This window comes from Stenella coeruleoalba (genome assembly GCF_951394435.1).
Source record: "Stenella coeruleoalba genome assembly, chromosome: 20".
Taxonomy (NCBI): Eukaryota; Metazoa; Chordata; class Mammalia; order Artiodactyla; family Delphinidae; genus Stenella; species Stenella coeruleoalba.
Genome location: NC_137166.1, coordinates 35,346,730 through 35,373,217, shown reverse-complemented (window position 1 = coordinate 35,373,217; position 26,488 = coordinate 35,346,730). Strand labels below are relative to the sequence as shown.

Genomic DNA, 26,488 nt, shown 5'->3' with positions numbered 1-26,488 from the left:
GTCAAGCTGTGAAGTTTTGAATAAAAAGTTGATTTGCCAGTGTATGATCTTCAAAAGTTCTGAATCTGGCATATAAACCAGCTTTTATATATTGTAGATTCAAAGTCTACAAAATTTTGTTTGTTTTAACCATGACAAACAAGAGTGTATGTACATTGTATACAGCATAATACTTTCGGTTTTAACTTAGCATAAAAGAGTGATCATTTTTATGCAAAACAAGATATTCTTCTTTGAAGCAATTTCTAAAATTACAGATAAAAATAATTTCTTTTTTTTAAAGTCAGTGTCTAAAACACAAAAATAGGTCTTTACATACCCAGTGTAGCTTCCTGTCTATCAGATTTTGAAGTTTTTACCATCTCTTGGAAAGTAATCATTTATTCTTGTTAAGAAATACGTCCTAAAACTTTCTCTTTATTACAGCTGGCCTCATTTTTATATAAAAGTACAGGGTGCTTTTAAATTCTTCTTCTTTATAGTTGAATCTGCCAAGTAGTTATATACTTTTTTTTTTTTTTTTAACCATGTCTTCTCCTTCACTGGAGTGTGTAAAAAAAAGTCCTTTAGTTACTAACACTAAATAAATCCCAGTGTTTTCACCTTATTTAAATTGCTCAGAATTATTTTTCCCTAGAAGAGATCAAATGTCAGTGGGTATTTTTTAAAATAAAAATAGAGTATAATCTAAATATATATTTCATATTAAACTGAAATATATTTTCACCCTCCAGTAAATGATAATTGGATTTCTTAGTTATTTGCGAACCCTGCAGGTCTCTGTATTTAATTTTAAAATATGGTGGAGAATTTTAAACTTGCTTTGTGCCTATTTATAACACTAAAATAAGTAATGAGATCCAGTTGCCTGGAAACTCCAAATCAAAATCCATAAGATTTACTAACGTGAAGTGAAATAATCAGGGCAGCTGCTGCAGAGGTGGACATATGATGCCACCTTCTTCTGCAGTTTTGGTTATCCTGTCTTCTAGCATTTCTGATGTTTTTAATTTCCTTTTTCTACTCAAAAGATGCCTTGTCAATTCATCTTTTTAATTTTTGCTTGTTAAATGGAAAGGGGCAATTATTGTGGGGGACATTTGTTTTAAAGACAAAGTAAATTTATACTCGTTGAGGCTTTTAAGTAGCTAAGACCACGAAGTCTTTTAAATATATAAATTATATGTGTAATTCCAACATGTAAGGAATAAAACTTTTATAGGGAAGTCTTAGTTTCTGTTTTGTTTGTTGCTAAAGTTTATAGTCGGAGTTCAGGAAATAGCTCCTTTGCAGCTCTTCCCTTGAAGTCTTAATTGAGGTCTCTGTTGTTGCTGCTGTCAGTTTTTTCAATTATGTGTCAAATTATGCTAAAGAAAAGGGATGTATTATTTTCCTATTAAATAATAAAAGCTTACATTTGAGTTAAGGAGGTAATTATCTCTAAGTTAATGAAACTGGGATTTTTTTCTCTTCTTTGAGAGATACATCATTAATCAGAAGACTTTTCAAACACTGTGCTTACTTAGTAAGTGCTTATTTTGTTTGTGAAAAAGTTGGAAATTTTAACAATTATTGATTGGAGATTAAATTTCTTTATTCTGATTATAATCTTAGTTGAAGTCATACTTAACTTCATTCTAAATCCAAGATCCATTGCATCTGTGTTGGATTTATTAATGAAGCATGGCACTGTGGAAGCAATGTGAATAATCACAAAGCAAAATCGCTTCTTTTCCAGGGTATACACAAGAGGAAAAGATAGAGATTGCCCACAGGCACTTGATCCCAAAGCAACTGGAACAGCATGGGCTGACTCCTCAGCAGATTCAGATCCCTCAGGTTACTACTCTCGACATCATCACCAGGTTAGTCAGCCGTCCTGAGGCTTCAATAATGTTCAGATCTGAAAACGAGATTCCTATTTCACTGGCAACTCACAGCATCCATTTTTCTCTCTCCAGCAGATTCCCAGCAAGCATTTCCATAACTATTGATTTACACAGGGCTCTGTATTAGGCAGAAATTCACAGGGAAGGCATTTAGAGTATCTTCATAGATAACTAAGGACTTCAGTTGAGCCAGAATTTCAACTTTTCCACTGTTGCAGTATAAGGGATTAATTTGATAAATTTAACAACCAAAAACATGGAAAATATTGAGACACCTTTTATGTCCCAGGATCTTGAAACTTGAATTCTCCTGAGAGTGAGATGGTACTTTCAGACATCAGTTTTAAGTTATTCAGATTTTCTTTTCTTCTCTTTGAGAGATTTTAAAAATATCCTTAGTGTTTTCATCTTCAGAATTAACACCAGAACAACAGAGAAGGTATTTTCCTGAGTTAGCTACCAAGTGGTTAAGCCCATGGCAAGCAGCACATAAATTATCTGAGTTGAGTATTGCTGAGTCTGATTTATAGATTGCATGTTTGAATGGAAAATATATCCTGTTGAGAACGTCTATCTACAATAGCCTCTCACAGTTTTCCTGGCTCAGTATTGCAGGTCTGTTGCATCATCTGGCAAATTGTGTCGGGCTGCCAGAACTCCTCATGCAGCCCGTTCCCAGTAACCACTGTTTTTTCAAAAGAAGTGAAGTCTCCCTCTGTTTTGAACTTTGACTTAGAGTTTGGCCAGTCAGGCTGCTTTTTGATCTAAGCCAGCCTTCTTAAGGAAGTCTGTTTGGAAGTCTGTTTAAATTTACTTATGAAACAAGTAAGACTCACTCTGACCTAGGAGTTCCTTTTCTTAACTTGTGATTTATTGTGTGGATAATGCCAGGAGAAATAAAGTAGGTGATTTCTGCACCAGAGTCTTCCAAAAATATCATTATTCCAGATAATACCTCTCATGTCTTTGGGTAACTTTCAACGAGTCACTTAACCTTTTTGATAGCTTCCCCATCTGTAAAATATGAGTGATAGAGAAAAATATCCATTCATAGCTTATCTGGAGCTAAATACTAATGACTTAAAGAATAATCACTATTTGTATTTCCCAGTTGTTGCCTGGAGAATTATTTCTTTTTTATATACTTGTTAGCTCAAAACATCAGCTATTAAAAGCTGTGAACATTAGGAAATTTCTCTGAGCAGTTTTAATTTTTATAAAAACAGCACAGGTATTTGCTACTCCAGGCAAGTTTTGGGTATATAGTGAGTTACCCAACTTAGGACATAGATTTTCATCTTTCGTGTGTTTTTCATCTTTTCCTGTGTCGTAGTCATGGACCCATAGTGTTTGGGAGGAGGGGAGGAAGTCTTAGAAGTCATCTAGTCCTCCTTACCTCCCAGGGTAACTAGACTGCTTGAATTACAGTGCTTACTGCAAACCACTCCTTGGTGAGTAAATATAATTGTTATGAAAGAGTTTTTATATTCACCTCCCTATAGTTTTCTCATTCTGCCCTATATGTACACCTAGAATCTAATTCGTCCCTTGTACAGCCTTTCTGGTATTAAAAAAAAATGCTGTCAGGTCCACATCCCATAAATGTTCTCTTCTTCAGGCTAAATATCCCTATTCTTTTTTTTTTTAATTTTTTTTACATCTTTATTGGGGTATAATTGCTTTACAATGGTGAGTTAGTTTCTGCTTTATAACAAAGTGAATCAGTTATACATATACATATGTTCCCATATCTCTTCCCTCTTGTGTCTCCCTCCCTCCCACCCTCCCTATCCCACCCCTCCAGGCGGTCACAAAGCACTGAGCTGATCTCCTGTCCTATTCTCTTTACCATTCCTCTTGACCCACTTTCAAGACTTTTCACCTTCCTGATTAGTCTTCTCCTGAAAGATTTCTGTGATGTCAATGTCTCTTTTAAAATAAACACCCAGAGCAGAACTCAGTGTTTCAGACATAGCCTAAATAGTTCACGGTGTTAAGAAGACCACTGATTTTCTTATTCTGACTGTATTATTTTATGACTGTCTCAAGATTCTTAGCTTTTTTTTGGTTGGTTTTGGTTTTTTTTTTTTTTGCGGTACGTGGGCCTCTCACTGTTGTGGCCTCTCCCGTTGCGGAGCACAGGCTCCAGACGCGCAGGCTCAGCGGCCATGGCTTACGGGCCCAGCCGCTCCGCGGCATGTGGGATCTTCCCGGACCGGGGCACGAACCCGTGTGCCCTGCATTGGCAGGCGGACTCTCAACCACTGTGCCACCAGGGAAGCCCGAGATTCTTAGCTTTTTTAGGTTATCCTCTTGCCTGTTGCACATATAGTTACCCAACACCTTTAGTTCTTTGAATTTCTGCTGCACTTGGTCTATCTCATTCCATCTTTATAGGGTTGAATTTTTTAAAGCCCAGATGTAGACGTTTATAATTATGTATATTTTAATATACATTTTAGTTTCAGCTACCATTGCAGCAAATTGATTTTTTTTTATCTTGATTATCATCCAGTACGTTAGTTTTATGTCCTCTGAAAATTAGTGTCTTCATGATCATCTAGTCATGGTTAGGAAACATTAACCAATTCTTACTTGATACTGGTGATTCTTCCTTTTTTGGTTTAAAATTACTAAACCAAACCAGCAGTTGTGTCTACGTTCCTCCAGTCGCTGTTAATATTATACTGTCTGCATTAGTTCCTAGCCCATGATTGTTCCAAACCTAAAAAAAGTTTTTTGTTGTTGTTGTTGACGTCCTTATTATTTTTGGCAAGCTCCAGTTCATTCTGAACTTCCTGGTACCATTTCTGCATGTTCAGACCATTGCTCTGTAAGCATCTTCAGGACCTTCTCTTTCATCTTTTGTCCAAACCCTTTCATCTGAGCTCATCAAATAGTTGTCTAGGAAGCTACATTGGGTTTTTGTTTTTGTTTTTACATGTTGGTTTGTTTATTTTTAACGTGCCTCCCTATTTTCTTTCTTAGTGAAATTACATGCATTTGTATAATATGGACTTTATTCCTTTATCTTCCTATTCCTTTGATTGAAATTAGTTTTTTACTTTAGAGTGTTTAACCAAGAATTTTATTTGTCTTTTCTCAGAACTTAAAAAATCTGCTTCCCCAGAGTCTTGAATATATGTCTGACTGCCTAATCAAATCCAGTTTTTCAGATAAAACTGCATTCTCTAGCTGATGCTGTCCATTCAAACTCATCCAGAGCTGGGTGGCCAAAAATGGTTGTACTGTATAAAGGATGATGAAGTGGCTTATGGAATTTGAGTCTAACGTGTATGTTTTTTAAGACAGCTCTGCTTAACCACATTTAGAACCTTTTCCACTATATCACAATGCTTGCATCATTAGCATATTTCTTTCTTTAGAAGTCTCTACAATGAAAAGACACTAAATAGAGGTAATTAGCACAGTTCCAGGTAAAGACTAGATTTCTGTCTCCAATTATTTTTGCTTTAGTTTGGAAAAAAAATTATTTTTCTGATTCTTTCAGCAATATTTCATGTATAATAAATTTATCAGAATTTTCTTAAATCGACAGATTTTAAGAAAGCACTTACACATATCATCAAGGAGTAAATCATGTTTTATGTGCTGCTAAATTTACTTTGGCGCTATAAATTGAAGAACCAGTAATTCACTTTTAAGTATAGTGTAATGGTCCAAGATATTCTATATAAAAGGAAAAGTTGTAGCTGGAAATACTCTGAATATTTAAGAAATAAGAATACAGAGGAATTTTTAAAGGTGAGGCAGTTAGTACTCAAGAAACTGTAATAAACTTTTAAACGTACACTTCCTTTAGGGTAGTTGTTAATCACATGACTTCTATTTTTACAGGTGGTGTTTAGCCAAAAATAAAATATTTTTCTTTGATGACAGGTACACCAGAGAGGCAGGGGTTCGCTCTCTGGACAGGAAGCTGGGGGCCATTTGCCGAGCTGTTGCTGTGAAGGTGGCAGAGGGACAGCACAGAGAGGCCAGGTTGGACCGTCCTGATGTGGCTGAGGGAGAAGGTCTGTGACTTTGATCTGGTGCCTACAGGCTTGGTGGCTAGGGGTAAATGGCAAAAAAAGTTGGATGTGGAGGGATAGTGTGGGGTGGTCCTTGGAGCAATGGCACATGTTTCTCAACTGGTAAGTGCATCCAGTGAGTAAGTAAAACTTAATGGTTGATGTATTTTATCAAGAGGATTCTTTTCTACAAATAATACAGAGTTTGAGCAGGAATAATACTTAGTATTAATGCTTTAGGGATATTTTTTCTCCAGCTTTGTAATGATGGTACACTTTATGTTTGGGTTCTGGCGTTCTCATTTTTCCTTCTGATCCAGATTGTTAAGTCATTCAATATTTATAGCATAGAAAGTTGCTACAACAGTAAAAAGAAAAGAGAAAAAAAAAAATCCAAGCTGTCCAAGTACTGCAGGGGCAGATCTTTGTTCTCTGGAATAGCTTCATGTGTAATATTTTTCTCACACATTTTCTTTGATAGATACACATTTAAGATGTAATTTAAACTATTTTTTCTTTGAAAAAGAATTGTGGAGGTGGTGACAAGGAAAAAAAGGGAAGGAGTCTATTCCTCGAGTTAATGACATGTGGACATTTCCTTCGGTGCCCAGTTAAAATGTCTTAACTTCTTGCCCCAGGCCATGCTGCTGCGTAGTTGCCAAAATTTGCTTTCACACACATGACTTGAGCAGTAGAGAATCTCTTTACTCTTTCATAGTAAAGAGACTTATTAGATGTTCTACCATTTCCATAGGTCTTTCTAGAAAGGACTTTGATGAATATGGCTGAAGAACCAAATCACAAACCATATAGTTTGTGGTAAGCTCAGTAGAACAGATGCAGTGAAACATCTTCCCTGCTTCTCCTTCTATTGCTAAGCGCAGTACATTCAACCACAGTATCATCCAAAGAGTAGACTTTCCCAAATCCTCCTCTTCCTCACATGTGTTGCACTCCTGCTCGCACTGTGCCTAGAACCTCACTGGTTCATTTCTCCAGAGAGTGAACCTCCCACCTTCTGTTGAATGGGCGGGGGGGGGCCCTTGTTATGTGGAGTAGGAGAGGGATCTTAAACCCATAATTATTTCTTACAGAGACTGAAAAAACTTGTTGTCTTTAGTCCCACTTCTCACCCATCTTTTCAGGAGTACCTCAAATTCCTGATCCTTTGTGGATAACCACTGCACCCCCACCCTCACAGACATTAAAGTTTCCACATTTTCTAGCCTGCTAAGTGTTTATTACTTCTTGCCCATCTACTTGCACTTATCCAAAATGTTGTCAGCATCTCTTTTCTTCTTTCTTACTCTTTTTGTTCTTGTGGGTTTATTCTTTTTGTTTGTTTGTTTCTTGTCATTTTAATAGGATTTGGAGAGGAAGTTTAAAGATAAACACATGTTCAGACCACCATTTTCAGAAATCTGAATTTTTAAAAAGTACCCTAGGTGAGTGATAGCCTATTAAGAATTGTGTCACTCGGTGTAGCTGACAGTGACAGTGTAGAACTAATGTTTTTTTAATCTTTTTTCCCTTTCTAAATATAAGGGCTAGATCCTCATGAGTTTCCCCTTTTTATTCTTAGAACCCTCCCTTCGTGCTGTGGCCTCTGGCACCCGAGCCTGTGTCCTTTTGTTCTTGTCTGTGATATAATAGAAAGGCAGAGAGTGAAATGAGTTTATCTGGTTAACACATTTTGAAAATTGTGTTTAGGATTTAGACGGTTTATTTTGGGATTTATAATAACACATACAGAGGGATTTGATGTTAAGAGAAGCGTTCCATAGTTATACAGTGCTTATATACATCCATTAGCATATTTCTAATAATGTCTGTGACCACATTAGCTATTTAAAGGTAACCCAGAAATACTCAAGAACTTGGTCAGCTTGTGAACCGTGTGAGAACATCCAGTGTTTCATGGTAACATTTATTTGTTTTTTTTTTTTTTTAAATCCATGATTCACAGAACAAATCGTAAAAGATAACATAGTTAAGCAGACTTGGGTGGTTAAGATATTACCTAGGACACCCATATGAATAACTAATTAGGACAAGTACTTGTCTCTTGAGAGGATGATTTTGATTGTAGTTCTTATTAGAGATACATGGACTCCAAGCTGGGTCTTACATTGTAAGATACCCTGGAGTATGTAGGTGACTCTCTTCCAGATTTTAGTAAAATAATTATAAGGTATCCTGAATTGATGTTTATGACCTCAACCAAGCCAAAAGGAAAATTTCTACCAAAAAAAAGTCTCTATTGGGTTCTCATGCCACAAAGTTCAAATGCAGCTAGCTTAGTAACTGAAAGTTGCTCATTAAGAAATGAATTACATAAAATTAGAGTCTAAAATAGAAGTTGTTTTAGAAATTTCAAGTAGTGCAGTGAGGGAGCTATTTTTAATGTTAAAAGTATTGCTGGACCTAGAGTTGCTGCCAGGAAGAAAAGTAATTTCAGGCCATAAGCTTTAAAGACAGGCAGAAACCTCAGCATATCGAACAAACTTTCTGGAGTAGGCCCAGAAATACTGGTCTGTGAACAGTTGTCTTTGTGTTTGTGGGGTCTTAACTGTCAGAACAAATAACAGAGTTTAGAAGGCGGGTGAGATTTCCAATTGATTTGTGTTAGAGGAGGAATATTTATGGTTTCGGTCACTTCCCTATAAAGTATGGGAATTATTTCATAAAAGCAGCACTGCCTATGTTTTTCTGTATGTTATTAGTGTGTTCTGAATTGCCCTTTTCCTTTCTGGGATATTAGGTTGAAAGATAAAAGTTTGCGGCTAAAGTTTTATTCTGCTTTTGCCTGCCTTTAGCCAAGGACACACATGTTCCATGTATTCAGTTTTGCAGATTTGGATGTTTCTCTCTGAAGCGTTAGGCATATGTCCATTTGTTCAGTCACTCATGTACCATATATGTCCAGTTAATATCTAATGAGATTTTTTCATCAAAAATTATCCTCAGCAACGAAAGATTCACTTTATAACCAATCTTTATAAAGTTTCTCAGAATATGGAGCACTCTCAATTATTTTTGAAAAATACGGTGTTCATTGGAGAAGCTACATTAAACTTAATGTACCTCAAGATGTTAGTTTCTTAACTGTTGTCATCGAAGTCACCTGAAAAATTGCTTAGGAAAGAAAGAGACAAAATTAACGGGTTTAGCAGTTATTCATGAAGTGTGTTAGATGTTATTTTGAATAAGCTTTTTAAATGTCACTTAAAGCAATATGTATGTGGTTATGTTATGGAGATCTTAGATAAACACTTAAAGGAAAAATGAATTAAACTAGCTGACTTATGGTAAGTGGGGGTGGGTACTTTGGATGAAATTTCCAGTGGCAGCATCAAACACGGTTTCAAGAACGACTGCATCTCATTTAGTCTTGATACCTGATAGTGTAAATCCTCCAGGTTTGTTTTTCTCCAGGATTGCCTTGGCTATTGTAGGTCCGTCAAATATCTGTGTTAATTTTAGAATCAGCTTGTCAATCTCTACCAATAAATAAGTAAATAAATAAATAACACCTTCTGATATTTTGATTGTGATTGCGTTGAATCTGTAAATTAGTTTGGGGAGAATTGACAATTTGATATTATCAAGTCTTCAAGTTCATGACTAGCTTCATTTATTTGTCTTAATAAATGTTTTTAAGTGTTTTAATAGTTTTCAGTGGTGAGCTTTTGCATATTTTTCTTTCGATATTGAATATATTCCTAGTTAATTGATCCTTGTATGTGTGTGTTATGTGTGTGTATCATTATAAATAGTATTTTTAATTTTCTAGTTTTTTTGGTTGCTAGTATATGGGAATACTACATTGACTTGTATCCAGCAAACTTGCCAAATTGACTTATTAATTCTTACTGTAGACTCTTCTGGATTTTCTACACATACCATCAGTTATCACAAATGCAAATAATGTCAGTTTTTACTTTTTCCTTTCTGATCATTATACCTTTTATTTCAGTTCTTTCCTAATGAACTAGCAGGGACCTCCAGGAAGATGTTGAATAGAAATAGTGACGACAGACAAAGGAGGTAGAAAAAATGCCTGTGAAGAATTACCAGTCTCTATAGCCTTTGTTTTGTACCTTTGGGTGACTTGATTGACTATTATAAAATCTTACTTGAGTAGGATTCTCAGCAGCTGTCTGGTTTGACCCTGATTTGATTCATAAGTCCCTTCACAGAATTCCCCAATAAACACTAAGCCTTGCCTATTTGACTCTGTTAACAGACACATCTTTATAAACTTAGCTGTCTACTTCCCAGTCCATAAGAAAATAGAAGCTGTAGATTGGAAAAAGGGCTAAGTGGTTGGGTGGTATGAATCACAAGCATTAGGATTTGATGTCAGTGAAAACATGCCTATCCTCTCATGATAGATGCCCTGGGCCCCCACTGGCCACAAAACATTGGGCTGGCTAGACCACAAATCTAACTCTAGGAGTTTCTCTAGTTCAGTCTGGGTCCCAGTTTGACTGAATTGCATTTCAACATGTATTGTTTCTCTGATATGTTTGCCTTATGTAGGACAGTGAAATCAACCTAATATAGTGGAAACAGGCAGATATAATATCCTTAATTTTTGGTGTATCCTTTCCAGACTTCACAGTTAAAAATGCATCAAAATAAAATATTCAAAGTTTACAGCACTATTCTCCTCCTTCATTAGCTTAATTTTCCTGGGTCACCACACTCTTGGCTGTCAGCAAGAGTATGCCGGCTGGAGGAGAGGTATCCTGCCTGCCACTTTAGCAAGTCTGCTCATTGCTGGAGTGGGGCGGGGGGCAGATGCTGAGAGGAGAGCCGCATTCTGATGGGCCTTCCTCACTTTACATGCCACTCATTTGCTAGGGTAGCTTTTTCCTTAGCCTTTCTTGGGTCCTTTCTCCGGAGGAATCATCTTCTGTCGGGCTGCATTCAGGGCTCTTTGTTGTGGCTTCCTGCCATTGACTTCTCAGACCCTCAGCATGCTTTACGATGGTTATTTTAAGCATGAATCCTTTGTAACCAAAACAGGAAGCTGTTCCTGCAGGAGAAACAAGTGGTTTTGATCCTTTCAGCTCTTTTTTTTTTTTCCTACTAGTCATCGCCAAATCTGAAGCATATCCATTCTCTTGTCTAATGTCATGAATTTCTTATTTTAATGGAAAATACTATATATAATGTTTTCAGGAAGTAACCTCTGAGCTTTGTGTAACTTTTTGCTAAATTCTTTTGTCTTTGACTTCTTGGAGCAGTCTTCTAACTGTTGCAGGATCTTCCCTTTATCTATTGGATTTTACATTATTCAATGCTGTGTAACAGATTACCCCAAAACTTAGTAAATCAGTTAGCAAGCGTTTATCATCTCACTGTGTCTGTGGGTCAGGGATCCAGGAGCAGTTTAGCTGGGTAGTTGTGAGGTTCTGGTCAAGCTGTCAGCCAACTGGAGGTTCAGCTCAGGGCGGATCTGCCTCCAGGCTCACTGATATGGCTGTTAGCTGAAAAGGTTCCGAGACCCACCCAATTCCACTGTGTATGTGGAGGCTTCCCCACACCAGCAAGCAATTCTGGGATGCCAGCTGGGTGTCTAAGAATTCAACTCAATTCTGACACTTACCTACCTAGAGACAGCATCTGATTCCACAGGCAAAGGACTCAGTCTCACAAGACTGCCCTCCACTAGAGGCAGGTCATACACCAGGGTCATTCCCTGTACTTCGGGCTGACTGGCTCAAATTGGAGTTTCCCACGACCCCCTCCTTGGGCTTAATTTGCTAGAACGTGTCACCAAACTCAGGAGATGCCCCCTTTTACCCACTAGATTACCAATTTATTATAAAAGGATATTAAAGGATACAAATCAGCTTCATAGGGTGAGGTTCGGAACAAAGGAGACCACATCGTCGTGGAGCCTGGGGCCTGGCACCCTGGCACAGGGAAGCTCTCCAAAAATGGACCAAAAAGCTGTCCTTTGGGGGTTTTATGGAGGCTTTGTTACTTAGTCATGATTGACTAGATTGTTGGCCAGTGGCGACTGATTCAACCTCAGACCCTTCCCCCCTCCCCAGATACCAGTGGGTGGGACAGAAAGTTTCAACCCTCTAATCTCCTGGCAACCAGCACCCATCCTAGGTGCCCCTAAAAGTCACCTCATTCACATAACAAAAGACAGCTTTATCACTGTCAACACTTAGGATACTCTAAAGGCTTTGGGAACTGTGAGCCTGGATGATGGGCAGATACAGATGAGAAACACTTCTTAAAATCACAATATCTCATAGCAACCTAGGTTCCTTGCTGACTGTTGGCCAGATGTTGAGGTTCTCTCCACTTAGGCCTCTTCCTAGGCTCAGGACACGGCTGTTGGCTTCCCCAGAGAGTGTGCTGTGCAAAAGGGAGAAACAGAGAGCCCAAGACAGAAGCTGCAGGCTTTTATAATCCTCACTTCTGCCACATTCCGTTCGTCATACAGACCAACCCTGTGAGAGATGGCACTCCATGGGAGCAGGGATCATTGGGGACCATCTTGAAGGCTGGCTCTCACAGATTTTTTTTTTTTTACTTATTTTAAAGAAGGTTATTATACATTTCGTTTCTATTAATACAACCCCCATTCCTGAAGATTGAAATAGTTTGTTTAGAGTTTTAAAGAAGACCTGTGGTTTGGGTTGTTAACAGAGAGTGGAAATTTCTGTGCTGCAGGAACAGTTAAGAATAGTTGTATAACTCTGTTGGCTGGACCTTCAGGGGAGAAAAGCTTAATAAGACCCCCAAGCAAATGAATGATTCTTCAGTAACAATGGAAGCAACCTTTACTTGTCAGCTTTTAATGTGGATTTTGTTGATATTGTTCTTGTTTTGTTTTGTTTGAGGACATAAAAACTTTGTTAGCTGTTTTTAATAAAGTGAGGATAATTGAGTCGTTTCTTATTACTTGGCTCCAGTTACATATAAAAATCCTCAAACATTTTAACCCAAATCCCATATCTTCCTTTCTGGCTAGAGTTAGAACAAAAAAGAGAGAGTAATTTGTATGTTTGCCTCTGAACCCAGAAACCACAGACCAGATGCTTGGGCTGTTTATTTTAAATTGTTATAATAATACTCAGAAGTCAGATTTTTAGTTTCTGAAGATACGCCTACGTCTGATGTTAAGAGGTCTTTGAATACAGTGTGACGAGCCACAGTTTTAGTGTTGTTATGGGGGCCGAATTTAAATTGGCCTACATTTTCCTAATCTTTAAGCAGCAACTTTGAGAATTTCTGCACATCCTTACAGAATTTACTGATTTAAAAGGCTTGTAGCAGTTCAGTAGTCATCACAATCTAAGACGCTTTATTATCAGAAGGATTTTTCTAAGCTAGCATTTAAGTTTGTGCTGTTGAGTATCCATCCATCAAACTTAAGCTGAGCTCTTATTAAAGACCCAGGTTGCACAGATAGGGCTAACAAGTTTTGATTCATTTTGCATTTTTAGTATTTAAAGTCTTGCTTCATCTGTTCATGCTTATCTTTCCTTTGATTGTATTAGTGACTCGGGACAAATAAAATTTTCTAATAGTCAAAGGAACAACTAAGGTTAACTGTTAAGGAATATGGACTTCAGAGAGAGTTTTAGTACCAGGGCACCTACCTGGCTTGCTGATTCTAAAGCTTTGGGGGTTTGTAGGGTTCTGTTACAGCTAATTGGATTTTGCAAACCAAGATCTAATTAAATTTAGCTTAAGACTTTCTATGCTAAATCCTTTGCATTTGTAGGGATATTAGGCAGCATGTTGTGTCCATACATCTAAAATCAAGTGGTGTTCAAGTTTGAGATGAAAGTGTTATATTGGTATCTACTGCCGGTATCATGAAGATATTCTGTTCTTACATTTATGCTGATTTACTGTTTGTTCCCTCTTCAATACTGGCCTGGTTTAAGAGATTTGTTTGCCTATGTAGACTGGAAGGAAGCTGTAATAAAGGAAAAATCCTACTTACGTAAGATAGGAGACAAACGTTTGTTATTTAAACTCTATTTGGAAACAGGAAAATCAAATATTGTCTAAAAACTAAAAAGTCATTGTTCCATTTAATGAATCATATAGGAAGATACAGTGGCCTTTGGGTGTCATTGACATATATTATCAAAACCAGCCTTAAGTTACAAGATGATAAAACAATACTTTTAAAAAATACTACAAAAAAAACAACACTACAGATGGTGTCTGCATCTTAACTGCTAATCCAAGTAATTCTCCAAGACTATTTTCTGAATCTCTAACACAGGAAATGAGATTTATTAATGCAAAAAAAACCCGTGGGAGACGGTACAAGCTCTCTTGTCTGGTATAAAGTTAGGGTCCTATGTCTTGGACCTTTGTATAATACTAATTTATTCAGTAAGTGAGTCAGCTAACAGTCACTGAATACTTATGGTATGCCGGGTTCTAGATTGGATTCTGGGAAGGAGATGAAAGAGAACTTCTAACAAGTATGTAGTCCACGGGGGGCGATAGATATATAAACAAATAATTTTTAGATGTGGGATAAATGATGGTTTTTAAAGTGCTGTAGAGGCATTGACTTGATCATTGAAAGCTTCATTTTATTTGTTATAAATATTGTAGCTTTTAAAAGTTGCTTTTAGTAAATCGAGATAAAATGGTCATTTATTTACATCTCAGAATTGATTTGAATAGGTAAATAGATGGAAAAACAAATGTTTTCCAGATACCTTTTTTGATGTTCTTTATTTTTATGAATAGATAACTATTACTAAAATTGAGAAATGGTTCACAATCCTAATGTCCATCTGTATCTCAACAGTTGTTATATAGAAATGTTTAGTAGGTAAAACTTGAAAGAAAATGTATTTGGTAATGTTAAGGTTGTATTATCGTCCCCAAAATATTAAAGAAAATATTGGCAGAAAGGACTTAAAATATTTTATTGCTAGCATGAAGGTTTTTCTGGGCATTTGATCCACAGATTTCCCCATTACAACTAGTTCATTTAAAAAAAAAAGAAAGAAAGAAAGAAAGAAAAACAGATTGAAAATATGCAGGCACAAATGCTTTGGCAGCCAGGGTCAGTAACTTGAATCTCAGTTGCGTGTAGCACACTTCCTCTGGCTGGGAAGATGGTTTTTTGGAAAAGATTAACCTGAAACTGACAGACAAATTATATAGTTGAAAATATTCAGGTTTCTCTGATTTGTTTTTAGATATTTTGTTTTCCCCTTTCTGCCTTCCTGAGAGAAGGCTCTCAAATGCTTTTTATCTATAGTCAATTTAGCTTTGAGCCACATACTTCTATTATCTTGTAAGAAATAACAAAGCCACTTATAATCTCAGCATCGCATCTAAATTTGTAAAGTAGACTTGGTTTTTTTTTTTAAAAAAAGTAGTTTTATAACTGCAGCCATACAAATCTCTCTTCATGCCTAAATGGGGTCTGGATCCATGTTTACATACCCATGTATGCTGAGGAATTGAGATGTAAACAGTATTCCCATTCATTGGTTCATACACGACCTCTCTGCCAACTACCTGTTAATATACCTAGTAATACACGTCCTACGCCCTGCACACAAATATAGTTCAACCAATCTGTAAGTTTCATTTTGCTGCTTCTTCAAGATGCAGGAGCCCAGTGTGATTGGATTCAACCTGCAAGAAAAAATTTTAATCATTCGGTAATAATTTTGTCACATACTTAATTTTCATTTATTAAAAATCTTTATATTTACTTGACAAAGCCAGTATTAAAGACCTGATAGTTTCTTGGCAAATCAAAGTAATGATTAAGTGTTTTGGTGATTTGTCATTTGTCCATAGATGTTATTAAGATTTAAGAATGCAAGGGCTTCCCTGGTGGCACAGTGGTTGAGAGTCCGCCTGCCGATGCAGGGGACACGGGTTCGTGCCCCGGTCCGGGAAGATCCCACATGCCGCGGAGCGGCTGGGTCCGTGAGCCATGGCCACTGAGCCTGTGCGTCCGGGGCCTGTGCTCCGCAGCGGGAGAGGCCACAACAGTGAGAGGCACGCGTACCGCAAAAAAAAAAAAAAAAAAAAGTTTTGGGTATAGATAGCGGTGAAGGTTACAACAACATTGTGAATGTATTTAATGCCACGGAATTGTACAATTCAAACGGCTAAAATGATCAATATTTACCATAATAAAAAGAGTTACCAAAAAAAAGAGGTTAAGGAAATTTCCCCAAATCATACAAGCTTGTAAGAAATGGACCACAAACCCAGGCCATCTGACTCCAAGGCCTCTTGGAAATAAGGAGCATCAGTTGTACCTCACCTGGATATTTCTGAGGATCTACCCAAAATCAGGAATACTGAAAATGGGAAGTTTCATGCTTTTGTATCTAAAGCAATTTGGATATCTGTCTGAGGCCCTAAAGCTTTTTAATCTAAACATTTCAGCTACTCTTAGTGGTTAAGAGTTGGCTACTGGGAGAATTTGTCACTTTTTAGAAACAGTGTTTTTGTTCAGTATTAAAGGATAATAATTTTTAATGGCAAAATCATCACTACTATACAGGTATAAAATGAACATGTGTTAAAGATTTTAATGAACTCATTAATTAATGAGAGAACCAGTAAGATCTGGTTCCACGGAGAATTCAGAAAGCAGACATCTATATAGGCAATGAGGAATGCTGAAATTAATTTGCAAAACCAGCTTCTTGGGAAAGGGAGAGGACAAAATTCATTTTCATTTCTATGGACAAGAATCACTTGTGTTACTATTAGTTTCCTACAGCTTACAGGAAAATAGCTGAAAGGCACTGAGACACAGACAGCCTGGAAGGGCAATACCCAGTAATCTATGTTTTGCTCATTTCCAAGTCTTGCACAGTTTTTTCTGACAGCAGTCATAGAAGGGAATCCGTGTATGTAATGCCAGATGTGTTGATTATTTTCAGTCAGGAAAAAAATAATCTAATCCCTAAATTTACCACCTGGCTGCCTTGTCAAGGAACTTCTGAGCTACAGGCAGCTTTTCTAGACTGGACTTTAGGTGGGACAAAATGTCCCCTTAGCCAGATGTCCAGAACCCTGAGACTGTCTGTAATTTGCTGTGGACATCAGGCGATTCACTTCACCTTCCTGGGTCTCAAGTTTCCTTGAGTATTGAAATAATGAAAGGTTGGACCAGATTTCTTACTTTCTGCCTAGCTCTTATATTTTTATATATCATGGTTCCATCCTATTCTTGAATTTCTGATGCTACCTGAATTCTGCTAAAGCCTCAGAATGAGATCTGAGACGTTCTCAGGGACATTGTATTAGTATGAGAGGAGCAGGTAGTATTTATATTTGTTCCTTTGGAGAATTAACCCCCTGTTTCTGGGCCCTGTTATTCGATTGCTGGCTGCAGTTAACAGTATTGTACACCCTATCCTCTCCTCCAAACCTACCCCGAAGGAGTTAAAAAAGAAACTGTTATTCGTGAAGATGTACACGTCTTTAATAATCTAGAAGAAGGGGTTCCTTTTATGGCAGTACCACGAAATGGAGCTTTTGAGCTCATGAGAGTGGTCTAGAGAGTGTAGCATATGTTTCAAGTCAAGTAGAATATAGAGAATAATAAGTGATACCTAAAAAGTTCTGTCCTGAGTAAAGATGATTATAGATAACCTGGGGCTGTTCGTGGTTGGGGAGATTTTTGTTTCTGCCACATTCTGCGGAATAGATGTTTGGTGTCAGTACCCTGTTCCTGGCCTCTGCTACTTTCCCTTGGTTGGATCACCTGCCCAAAGACACCATTTGCTGCAAGATTTGTTCAAAAGGTAAGAAATGTTCTTTTTAAACAAGAAAGCTACTGGAGTTTCCTGAGGTATTACACCCCTCTGTTCTTCCTCCTGTCCTCCCTTCTTAGGATCTTCCTTTCTCCCGGCTTCCCACAGTGATTCTTTGGCTCTTGGGCCTGCTTTCATGTAAATCATGTTCTTCTGACAGAGGAAAAGTGGCTGGAAAAGATCACGTGATCATGTCCTCATGACAGCTGCTTTGGGAAAGCCAGACCCTTCCCCTGAGGAGTTTGTAGCTATAGAATATCCTTTTGTCATAGCTTTTGTCATGGCAACATCAGCTATAGAGCCTGGTTTGGCCCTTGGGGAGTACCCCCGGAGTTTCATCCCTGCTTTGCCAAGGTCCACATTTGTCATGCTGGCAGAGCGAGTGCCTTGCAGGTTCTGCCTCTGGTGCTATTTGCTTATCTGCTACCTTCATGCCATTAAGATCCTTGGCTATGCCCTGACCACCCTGGCTGTGTCCTGAATTAGACTCAGAACGGGCTGATAATACCATTGAGAAACATGGGGCAGAGTCTTGAGTCTTGGTATCTTTTTCTTTTTCTTAAATATGTTTAATTTATGTGATTCCCAGCAGTTGTGTGTTTGTGGTCAAAGCCCTGTCTGTGGAGCCCTGGGTGGGATTGGGGTGCAGAGGGCATTTTGTTTTCTTCTAGTGAAAGGGGCTATGGAGTAAGACATGTGAGTCTTAGAAGTCTGTGTTAAATACTACTCTAACTACATAATTCATTTCCTCATTTATGCATAGTAAGGCTTTCAGCATTATCAAATTCTCCCAGCAACTCTGAGGGTTACTATAATTATTACGATTTTACTGATTGGAAAACCAGATACAAAGAGGTAAAGTAACTTTTTTCAAGGCCAATCAGGAAGCCAGAGCCAGGATTGGAGACTATTATCTATTGACTATCTCATCGTTTAATCTTAACCTCATAAACTCAGGGAATAGCTTGTGTTAAAATTTTAGACTATATCATTTCATTCATTCTCATATACATTTATATCATATTAGTAAAAATCATGGCACATGAAATTTTATACTCCCCCCTTTCCTCCGTTTGATCTTGTTTCAAAAGGATTTTCTCGCATCACTTAAAAAACACTTAGGAAACAGCTTTAGTGACTGTGTAGTATTTTATTAGGTGTGTGGCTGTACCACAGTTTACATAATCATGTGCCTAATGTTGCGTATTTACAATGGATCTAATTTTTGTTGTTACAGATAGTGCTTCAGTGAGTATATTTGTGGTCTAAACATTTGTCTAAACTTTTGGTTATGCCCTTAAGGATAGGTTCCTTCAAAATATTGGATTGGCCAAAAAGTTCATTTGGTATTTTCTGTAAGATGCTTCTAGTAGCGCTGAGTTGTCTTTAACTTCATTCAAAGCAATTTTGTTAGACTGTATTGTGACAACTGTCATATCAGCGTGCATTTTTAAAAAAAGCTTATCAAAACTGGTGAATTTTTGTGTAGCCACTTTAATATTGAAAATGGAAGAAGAAAAGCAACAGTGTTGGCACATTATGCTTTATTATTTCAAGAAAGGTAAAAACACAACTGAAATGCAAAAAAAGATTTGTGCAGTGTATGGAGAAGGTGCTGTGACTGATCAAACGTATCAAAAGAGGTTTGTGAAGTTCCGTGCTGGAGATTTCTCACTGGATGATGCTCCATGGTCGGGTAGACCAAGTTGATAGTGATGAAATCAAGACATTAATTGAGAGCAGTCAATGTTATACCACGTGGGAGGTAGCTAGTATACTCAAAATATCCAAATCAGGTGTTGAAAATCAATTGCACCAGCTTGGTTATGTTAATTGCTTTGATGTTTGGGTTCCATGTAAGTTAAGCGAAAAAAACCTTCTCGACCGTATTTCCTCATGCGATTCTCTACTTAAACGTAATGAAAAGTTCCATTTTTAAAACAAATTGTGATGGGTGATGAAAAGTGGATACTGTACAATAATGTGGAACGGAAGAGATCGTGGGGCAAATGAAATGAGCCACCACCAACCACACCAAGACTGGTCTTCAAAGAAGGTGATGCTGTGTATATGGTGGGATTGGAAGGGAGTCCTCTATTATGAGCTCCTTCCAGAAAACCAAAAGATTAATTCCAACAAGTACTGCTCCCAGTTAGACCAACTGAAAGCAGCACTTGAAGAAAAGTGTCTGGACTTAGTCAACAGAAAATGCATAATCTTCCATCAGGATAACGCAAGACCACATGTTTCTTTCATGACCAGGCAAAAACTGTTACTGCTTGGCTGGGAAGTTCTGATTCATCCACCATATTCACCAGACATAACACCTTCGGATTTCCATTTATTTCAGTCTGTACAAAATCCTCGTAATGGAAAAAACTTCAGTTCCCTGGAAGACTGTAAAAGGCACCTGGAACAGTTCTTTGCTCAAAAAGATAAAATGTTTTGGGAAGATGGAATTATGATGTTGCCTGAAAAATGGCAGAAGGTAGTGGAACAAAATGGTGAATACGTCGTTTAATAAAATTCTTGGTGAAAATGAAAAATGTGTCTTTTATTTTTACTTAAAAGCCGAAGGAACTTTTTGGCCAACCCAATAGAATCACTGGGTGTGAGATTATGACTGTTTAGGAGGCTTTCAGTATGTTGACAAATGGCTTTCCAGAAAGATTGAATCAATTTATATTTTCATAAGCAATAGTATTTGAGAAGATCTCTCCACTCTCTTTTCCATTGTACTTTGTCATTTCTTAAAACTTCTTTACTGGTTACTTTAATTTTGTAACCAGAAAATGTATCTTGTTTTTATAATTTAAACTTCTTTGCTTCTTAGTGAAATAATCATTTTTTCATGTGACTATTACCCATTTGTTAAGAACCACTGTTTTAGCCCAAGATAAGGGCATAGAAGAAGAATGTTAACTGTACAGTTCCAACAGGAAGGATTTGTGGGACAGGGTCCATGTCCTATAGGGAGGTTGAACTTTTTTTAATTGTTTTTGTTTGCCTTGCCTTAAAAAGTCCACCTGGCGTGAATGTTATGATCTGGGGCAAGGCCCGTAATGAGGCCCAGAGATTCTGCCACTATCTTCTCTTGGTGCCAATCCCTTCTGACTACGGAGAACGTGGCACTAGAGCTGAGTACTGAAAGCTTGTGCGAGGCCTCAGGGTTCAGCTCTAACCTGGGCCTCATTCCTTGAATGGCATGTTGGCGAGATGATGTTTAATGAGGAATCAGAGCGTGTATTCTCTGAAAATCCAGCATTCTCTTGCTCTCGCTTTGTGTTACCCAAGGTGCAGTGGATGGTTCTTAAAATCCAGTGCCAGCCTGTCTTTCCTGATTAGCTGGCACCATTTTCTTGACATGAGCTTTAGTTCTCTAGGCTTGTGCTCCACGATGGAACATTTTGAAGCACAGATTAGTTCTAAGTTTATTGCAGTTTTCATCACCCAGCTGCTGTGCCTAGAGCCTGGAGTGAATGGCCATCTTTTGCATTGTAAGGTCTAGATGCATTAGAAGTAGCTCTCCACACCCCCAGCCCCTCAGTACTCAAAGCACTGAATTCACTCCTCCACTTGGAAAGGGATGGGATATCCCAAAACAGTGGTTACATAATTGTGGATTGGCTCTCACCCATCCAGCTTTACTTCCTCCTGTGATAGTGAATTCCAGGCTGGCAACAGTAATTAGATCTCAGAAAAGCCCGTCACAAAACACAACAGGCTAAAGAAAGTCACAGCCTCTTCTATGCATTGGCTAGAGTTTCAGAGCCCTTCATTTTTAGTGTACGGTAACCGTAGACAGTAGTGCGCTTTTTCTCTGTGCATTAATTTTAATTAAGCAATGTCACTTTCTGTTCCGCTCTGAGATCTACGTGTAGCTAAACTGATGGTTTAAGTGCCTCCCCGCCGTTGGTCACTGACATTGCTGCAGACTGAGTAACCCAGGAATTGCTCAGTTTAGTGAAACAGATAAGTAAGTGCTGTAAGAAGTTGCAGAGATCAGGGAAGACTTCCTAGAATCTGGTTGAGCCAAACTTTGAAAGATCAAGTGACATTACAGAGGTATGACTATGAGATTATGTATAACTCAAGACCCACACTTAGGATACAGTGTGTGTATTACACTTTGCAGTCTGCAAAGGGTTTTCTCTTTAATTCTCACAAGAATCCTGCAGAGATAGGTAGTGAGAGGTTTAATGTTTTGCATAAAGTCAAATAGCCAGCAAGTGGCAAAAAGTCTGAACTGTTGTCTGTTTTCACTTGTGATTCAGTCTTGAAGAGGAGCCCTGTAAGGCCCAGCAAGAGAGTAGGCCAAGAGAGCCCTTTCCCTGAAGGTCACAGCAAGGCCGTGAGACACGGGGATCATTTGGGGACACCCCAGGATGTGTCCAGTTATCGTTGGAATCTAAAATTAAGGTCTAATATGATTTAACATATTCAGTAATCACTTTGGAAAAGAAAGGAGTTAGTGAAAAGCAATTCCTTTAACTTCATGATATCAGAATAGAAGAATCATAGCAAAGCTAGAATAAATATAGATGGATATACAATGTTTAGGTGACTTTGTAATTATTATGTGTTGTATATTAATATATACAGTAATCATTTCCAGAAGGAAGGGTGTATGGAAAGAAAGCAATAAAAGAAAAATATTTTAAAGCACTTTGTGAGGTAGTACAAGAACTAGAAGAATTATGGTAAAACAAAAAGAAAAGGAAAGCAGGGAATGAAGATGAATAGAGCCAGATATTTCCTACATTTATTTATTTATTTTGCGGTACGCGGGCCTCTCACTGTTGTGGCCTCTCCCATTGCGGAGCACAGGCTCTGGACGCGCAGGCTCAGCGGCCATGGCTCACGGGCCCAGCCGCTCCGCGGCATGTGGGATCTTCCCGGACCGGGGCATGAACCCGCGTCCCCTGCATCGGCAGGCGTACTCTCAACCACTCAGCCATCAGGGAAGCCCTTTCTTACATTTTTAAACCTCTGCTTATTTTAGGTTTCTGGCTATAGACTGAAGTAACATTTTTCTTTACTCAGATTGGAATTACAAAGACCAGTAGAAACGGTGGTCCTAGGGCAGTTGGTTCCTGCTCCCTGGTTGTCTGATCTCAACCAGAATGAGTCAGTCCTTCGACAAGATGTCAGCAGCCAGGGCTCTTAGGCAGGTAAAGAAAATAGTCCATTATTATAGGGATTTCAAGCCAGGCTTCATATTATCTTACCCTGGTGATGACAATTATATTCGTTTTTATTGGAAAATAATAACCTTGGAGTTGAGCTATATGTTTACACAAGAGGCATTGCTTCTAGGGGTTCTGTCATTTCCAAGTTCACGTTGGCTGTCAGGAAATGGGACACCTGATGCAACTCCTCTGAGGAGGGAATTGAACAGTTTGAGTTGTGTTGATTCCACAGAGAATTGTACAAGGTAATCTATTGCATCTGACACTTGAGTATCTGGCCTCTAAAGGCCATCAGTTGAACAGTGCCGGGCATTGCTCTTGGCTTAATATAATGGTTGAAAAGAAGACAGGCAAGGTTGCTGCCCTCCTGGGGCTTACACTTTAATGGGGGAAGATGGAGGACAAACAAGTGAAAGTAAATGAACAGGGCAATGCATTGTGTCACCCCTCGGGGGCTCTTGAAAGACTAATTCTTCTGTTGCGTACCACAGGTACACAAGGTGAATTTTTGTGCCTTAATAAAGGTATAAAGGTGACTGAACGGTTGGAAGTCCACTGAGCTTCTGTTTGATATTTACTGCTAATGAATTTTCATACCTGCAAATCTCTGAGAATTCTTAAATAAAATTTTCTCTCTTAGGTTACAGAGAACACATTGTAGAAGATACAAAACCCGAATCTATCAATGACACTACCGACTTGGCCCTACCACCTGAAATGCCAATTTTGATTGACTTCCACGCTCTGAAAGATATCCTTGGGCCCCCGATGTATGAAATGGAGGTGATCATTCTAGTTCCTTTGTTGATACCCACCAGTTTACTCTGTTGGTTCCCTAATAGATTGGGGGAGAAGTAGACTTGGGTATTTGGGGAGGCTGAATTTTGTCTTAAGATTGGAAACTTGTGTTCTCTATGGTATTAAATTTGGGTGCTTAATGTGATAATGTGGCTTTTGCAGAGCACCAGAGACCCTGGCCAGATCCTCTTTTGGAAACCCAGTCTGATCTTGTTCTTTGCATCCAGTTTCATTTTAAGAACAGTGTCTCTGACTTTCTCTGACTTTCCTCCTTAGAAACTATATATTCCTATTGTATGTGCTTTAATTAAGTATTTCTTTGTGCTATCAAAGACTTGGAGGAGGGAGGGAAACAACCCAGTACAGAATACCTGAAGACATGAGCCTGGCTTTAGCTTCATGCTGCTCTAGTGCAGACCAGATGGCATCTTTCAGGATTTGTTCTTTCATTGTTATTACTAGTGCCTTTCGAGTTAAACCGACATGCAAGCCCAGCCCTATTTCCATCTCTCTCCCGTAATTCTCCCTCATAGCGGAACGCGGAGCCATAAAGGCCTTGGGAGCAGGACCGAGTCAAGGGAGCTGGATAGAAATAGGTGTTGGTCTATTCTTACCAACTATAGTACTCTGTTTTGGAATGGGAGATATAAATTATAGGGTTGTTAGAAAATAGAGGATTTTTAAAGTCCTGGGAATGTTGAGATCACCAAGGGAAGCTGTGACTGCTGAGGTATTGTGATATATTTTATAGGATGCTTATATGAGCTTTCCCGGGGCATTTACTAGAAAGAGTATGTATTTTACTACTGAACTTATTAGCATCTTTCTTCAGAAGCTTTACTATCACCTTGACTGTGTAAAGGAAAAAAGGTTTTCAGAAGATAATATCTGGTGAATTATGCAGAAGATAATCTCTCTATCCAGCATTTGAAATCACTACCAGTAAACATGATTTTCCTCAAGTCTTAAAACTAAGAAGAAGAGAAGTAGCCCCCAAACCCATCTTGTTTATTTTCCTAAACTCTGAGCTAGTCATTTAATTCTGCAAAGCTCTCAGCTACAAGAATAGAACGCGTTTACTGTTGGCAGTAAACCTGGTCCTGAACGATAGAATCAGAAACATTATTTTGGTTATTTGAATTCTTAAGATACTGTGGATGGATTTAAATTTTGAAGTGTTGAAAGAAGTGGAGCAAAACTTGTTTTGGTTGAGAACGCAGGCCAAAGCTGCTTTCCTGTTCCGAGTGAACCCAGTGATTCTGTGAGTGACGGTAGAAACAGGTTCTGCTCCTGCATGTCCGGCGGGCTCTTTTCTCTTGGCTTTCCAGAACAGTACATGCCAGCCATTCTTTGGGAATTTACACCAGGGCAGTTGATAAAAACAAAAGATGGATGCGTGTTTCTGTTGCATAGACCCTTCACTCCCGGCCATGACTGCTCCTGTTAGGTTTGGAAGCATTGCTGACATTCTTGGAGCTTTGGCAGGGAAAGAGCCCAAGGACAGAAAAGAGAAATTTTATAAACACTGCTTAATAGCTCTGTTTGATATCACTGCAAAAACTATTTTATTTTCTTTGTAGCATCTGAGCTATTACATATGAACACTTTGACCAGTATGAATCCAGTAGCCATTTTCCCTTCTATAAATAGCATCTTAGAATAGAAGGTCTGGTATCTGGGAGTTTGGAACATTTTGTTCACATTTTCCACAGTTGAGAGACTTTACCCTGGAGCCAGGGGTTTCTTTCTCTACCTTTAGTGGTCTAATGACCATCAGCCCCAAATTATATAACCACAGCTTTTTGCATCCATGAAATTAAGATTTATGGAACATTTCTTTGTTGTCCACAAGGTCCATCACTGTGCCAGGGGTCGTCCATTTTACACACAGGGAAAGAGCTTAAGGAAATTAAATGAATCATGCAAATTCACATAAGTTGCAATTAGTGAGGCCAATCTTTAAACTCAGATCAGCCAACTCAAGTCCGGTATTCTTTCCACTCTCCTATAATACCCTGCAGCCAAGCTAATTCCTGCCCTTTCCTGCTAAAAGAGAATTGCTTGAAGTACAGCAGTTTAACAAAAAGGCATACCTGCTCTACCTCAGATTTCATTCTTACCAACTATAGTACTCTGTTTTGGAATGGGAGATATAAATTATAGAGTTGTTAGAAAACAGAGGATTTTTAAAGTCCTGGGAATGTTGAGATCACCAAAGGAAAAGGATACGGAGTAAAGAGCAGGGAGCCTAGGAGCAGGCCCTGAACAGTTAGGGTCACGTGGGGAAGAGGAGCCCTCAAAACAGACAGAGAGAAACTAAGAAGAAACAGGCAGTCAGGTAAGAGCAAAACAAGGATGTTGTGCCGCCATGAAAACAAAGGCAGAGACTGTCTCAAGAAGGGGGAACATGCAGATGTGTTTGCTGTCTGTGTACCGGATTCTACAGCATGGAGGTTGTAGGTGACCTTGACAGAGTGGGTTCACAAGGAGTGATGGGAGTGTGTTGAAGAGGGAGTGGAAGGTGGGGAAGTAGAAGTAGTTTGTAGGCAGCTCTTTCAGAAGCTTGGCTGTGAACGACTGCAGAGAAGTGAGGTGGCTAGAAGGGAGGATGGAGGTCAAAGGGAGAGTGGTTACAAATGGCAGCCTGTTTGCTGGTCAGAATAGTGCAGTAGAGAGAGACAGACTGAGGTTGCTGGAGAGAGAGGTGGTACCACAGGAGCAGAGTCTTTGGGGTAGTGCGGCACGGTGGGGTCCCTGGTATGAAGGAAGAGCTGGTCTGTGAT

At 38.6% G+C, this 26,488-nt stretch overlaps 1 protein-coding gene across 1 annotated transcript in view; it reads left to right on the top strand.

The window, feature by feature from the left end:
- The window catches only part of LONP2 (lon peptidase 2, peroxisomal), a 95,860-nt gene that overhangs the window by 59,246 nt on the left and 10,126 nt on the right, over window positions 1-26,488 (top strand). Inside the window, exons 10-12 of the mRNA XM_079906587.1 lie at window positions 1,739-1,865; window positions 5,790-5,923; window positions 23,548-23,690. Coding sequence (XP_079762713.1) covers window positions 1,739-1,865; window positions 5,790-5,923; window positions 23,548-23,690 — 404 coding nt within the window. The remainder of the gene's footprint in view (window positions 1-1,738; window positions 1,866-5,789; window positions 5,924-23,547; window positions 23,691-26,488) is intronic.